Source organism: Pteropus vampyrus, unplaced genomic scaffold (genome assembly GCF_000151845.1).
Source record: "Pteropus vampyrus isolate Shadow unplaced genomic scaffold, Pvam_2.0 Scaffold255, whole genome shotgun sequence".
Taxonomy (NCBI): domain Eukaryota; kingdom Metazoa; phylum Chordata; class Mammalia; order Chiroptera; family Pteropodidae; genus Pteropus; species Pteropus vampyrus.
Window position 1 is genome coordinate 555,775 of NW_011889036.1, and position 3,091 is coordinate 558,865.

The following is a 3,091-nucleotide window of genomic DNA, read 5'->3' on the forward strand; positions in this document are numbered from 1 at the left end:
GTCATATGGTATCTGTCCAGTGTAAATTCTCACATGGTTTTGTAGGGATGTGAGGCAAAATGAAAGTGTTACTATATCACTTACATTCAATAGAATTCTCCCCACTTTGAGTTTTTTCATGGCTTTCCAAGGAAATGAGACAGCTGGTCTTTTTCCATGTTCTTTACATTAATATGGTATATCTCTAGTGTGCAGCCTTACTTGTCCACAAAAGCTCTCCCATATCCCTTATATTCATAAAGTTTCTCTTAGGTGTGACGAGTTCTTTCATGATTTTGTAAAGGACTGGGATGACTGAAGGCTTTTCTACAATTTTTAAATTGATAGGGCTACTCTTCAGGGTGAGTTCTTCCATTCTTCATAATAAACTGGGAGAAATGAATTCTTTCTAACATTCCTTACATTTTTAGGGTCCATCTCCAATCTGGATTATCATGTGTGATCAAACACCTTGAGAGATAAATGAAGGCTTTCCTACATTCCTTACATTAACAGGATTTATCTTCAAAATGACTTCTCTCATGTTTACGACAACTACTTGAGAAACTGAAGGCTTTACCACATTTTATACATTTGTAGGGCTTTTCTCCACTATGTGTTCTTTCATGCATTCGAGAGTACCTGGGACAACTAAAAGCTTTGCCACACTGCTTACATTGATATGGTTTCTCTACACCATGAGTTTTTTTATGAATTCGGAAGTAATTGGAACAACTGAAAGATTTCCCACAGTGCTTACATTCATAGGGTTTCTCCCCAGTATGAGTTCTTTTATGATTTCGAAGGGAAAAGATATAATGGAAAGCTTTACCGCATTCCTTACATTCATGAGGCTTCTTTCTATTGTGAGTTTTTTTATGTTTTCCAAGATATCTGGGAGAACTGAAAGCTTTACCACATTCCTTACATTCATAGGGCTTTTTTCCACTGTGTAGCAATTCATGATTTCGAAAGTTTTTGGGACACCTGAAATCTTTCCCACACACCTTACATTTATAAGGTCCATCTCTAGTGTGCTTGATCATGTGTCTTTGAAATCTGCTGAGAGAACTCAAGGCTTTCCCACATTTCTTACACTCATAGTGTTTCCCTCTAGTGTGAGTTCTTGCATGTCTACGTAAGTGACTTAAACAACTGAACACTTTACCACATTTTGTACATTCATGAGACTTCTTTCCAATATGAATACTTTTATGTTTTCCGAGGGACCAGGAAGAACTGAAAGCTTTGCCACATTCCTCACATTCATAGGATATACCTCCATTATGCTTTCTCTCATGTCTACATAAGTTACTTATATAACGAAAGACTTTACCACATGTTGGACATTCATAGGGCTTTTCTCCACTGTGTTTCCTTTCATGTATTCGAACATATTGGCGATACTTGAAAGCTTTCCCACATTCCTTACATTTATAAAACTTCTCTTCATATTCCTGATACTCGTATTGTTTGGGTCCAGTGTGAGATCTCATGGGGCTATTAAAGGATGAATGATGCATGAAGACTTGTCCACACAACCTGGATTTACGTAGTTTTATTCCAGTAGGAGCTGCTTTCTTCTGATTATGATTTGGAATCTGGCTGGAGGTTTCTCTACACTGACTACCTTCTTTACTTTTACCCAGTCTCTCTATTGTGTGACTGCTGTAAAAATCAGAAGCATAACATTAATGTTTTATTAATGATTTTATATTAAGGTATGACTGACATTTTTACCATTTTTAAGGCAAGTGTAGGGTTTGTGCACATTCTGATTGTTCAAAAGTGAGTATACTAAAAGCTCTGCAAGAGAGCTAGATCATAGCTATTATGAAAACAGTAATATTCATGAATAGTGATTCTGTTATACTGTTTCCAAGTATACTATTTTTCATATACTAAACATCTAGGTCACATTTGAGAAAAATATTTTGATGAACATATTCTAGGAATCAATAAATTTGAAGCTGGACTGATATGTTTGGTTTGCCTGTTTTTAAAATTCGATGACATATTAAGATTCTCTTGTGGGACATTGCTTTCTCATGTGAGTGTGACTCACCTAAGATTTGTCCCATGATTTTTGTGCTGATCGTCACTGTCATGGTCTTCCCATTTTTCTTCTAAAATACATGCTAGAAAAAAAAAGCATTATAAATTATAAAAAGTATAGAAAATCATTAGATTTTGGGTCCACGATGAGCTGTGATCAAGCCCGATTTCATTACCAGTGTATTCCCTTTCTACATTTCACTTCTTGCTTGAAACAGCATTGATAAGCAAGCAACACTAGTTTACTGATTGACTAAATAAGTAAGTTAAGAATGTTGTCATCCCTACCTATTGATGCCAGGTTCCTGAAGGTTTCCTGCATCACATCTCTGTAGAGTTTCTTCTGGGTCCGATCCAGGAAAGCCCACTCCTCCAGGGTAAACTTCACATTAACATCGTCTAAGGCCACTGAGTCCTAAAACATCCCACATATATATACAAGAGGATGGGTGAGACAGACAGCACTGGGGATCCATACTTAATTCATAAGAAGATCACACATGACTCTGAGGTTCCCAATATTTATTCTATAACTTGGTCATCAGACTATTACTTATTGGCCAGTCACTTCCTCATGAATGTAACAACATCATTAACACACGGAATTTATTGCTACATTTTTATTGTGATCAAGTCTTCATTGCTCTTTAATGTCAGGGTACAGAGCACCTTGGAAATAAAAAGAAATATTTCTATATTAAGCACATCAATTCCCTGTGAGAAAACTCTCATCTCCTTTAATACCACCATATGATGCAGCACTCCATGAACCACACCATCATATCTGCATACAGTTTTAATGAATAAGAACAAAGTGAAGACATGGAAGCTTTTTCTTCTCCTCTCATCACCAAACACGAGGCCAGGAGGTCTATGGAAATTCAGTTTGTAACAACACGTAGCTGACCATATTGTCCTGAAGTACTCCGGGCCATTAGAAGTAGTCAGATCCAGCTGGCTGACTGCAAATAATCTTGTGGAGGAGTAGGAATTATAATTTGTTTATATAATATTTATCACAGACTCAGTTTGATCTTCCTTTTTCTGTCTCATTTCA

The 3,091-nt window shown here is 36.6% G+C and overlaps 1 protein-coding gene across 1 annotated transcript in view; it reads right to left on the reverse strand.

Moving 5' to 3' along the window:
• Positions 1-270: 270 nt before the first annotated feature.
• The window catches only part of LOC105301929 (zinc finger protein 709-like), a 19,571-nt gene continuing 16,750 nt past the window's right edge, over positions 271-3,091 (reverse strand). Inside the window, exons 2-4 of the mRNA XM_011374798.2 lie at positions 2,323-2,449; positions 2,045-2,117; positions 271-1,647 (exon numbers count right to left, since the gene is read on the reverse strand). Of these exons, the coding sequence (XP_011373100.1) occupies positions 489-1,647; positions 2,045-2,117; positions 2,323-2,449 (1,359 nt within the window). The 3' untranslated portion in view covers positions 271-488. The remainder of the gene's footprint in view (positions 1,648-2,044; positions 2,118-2,322; positions 2,450-3,091) is intronic.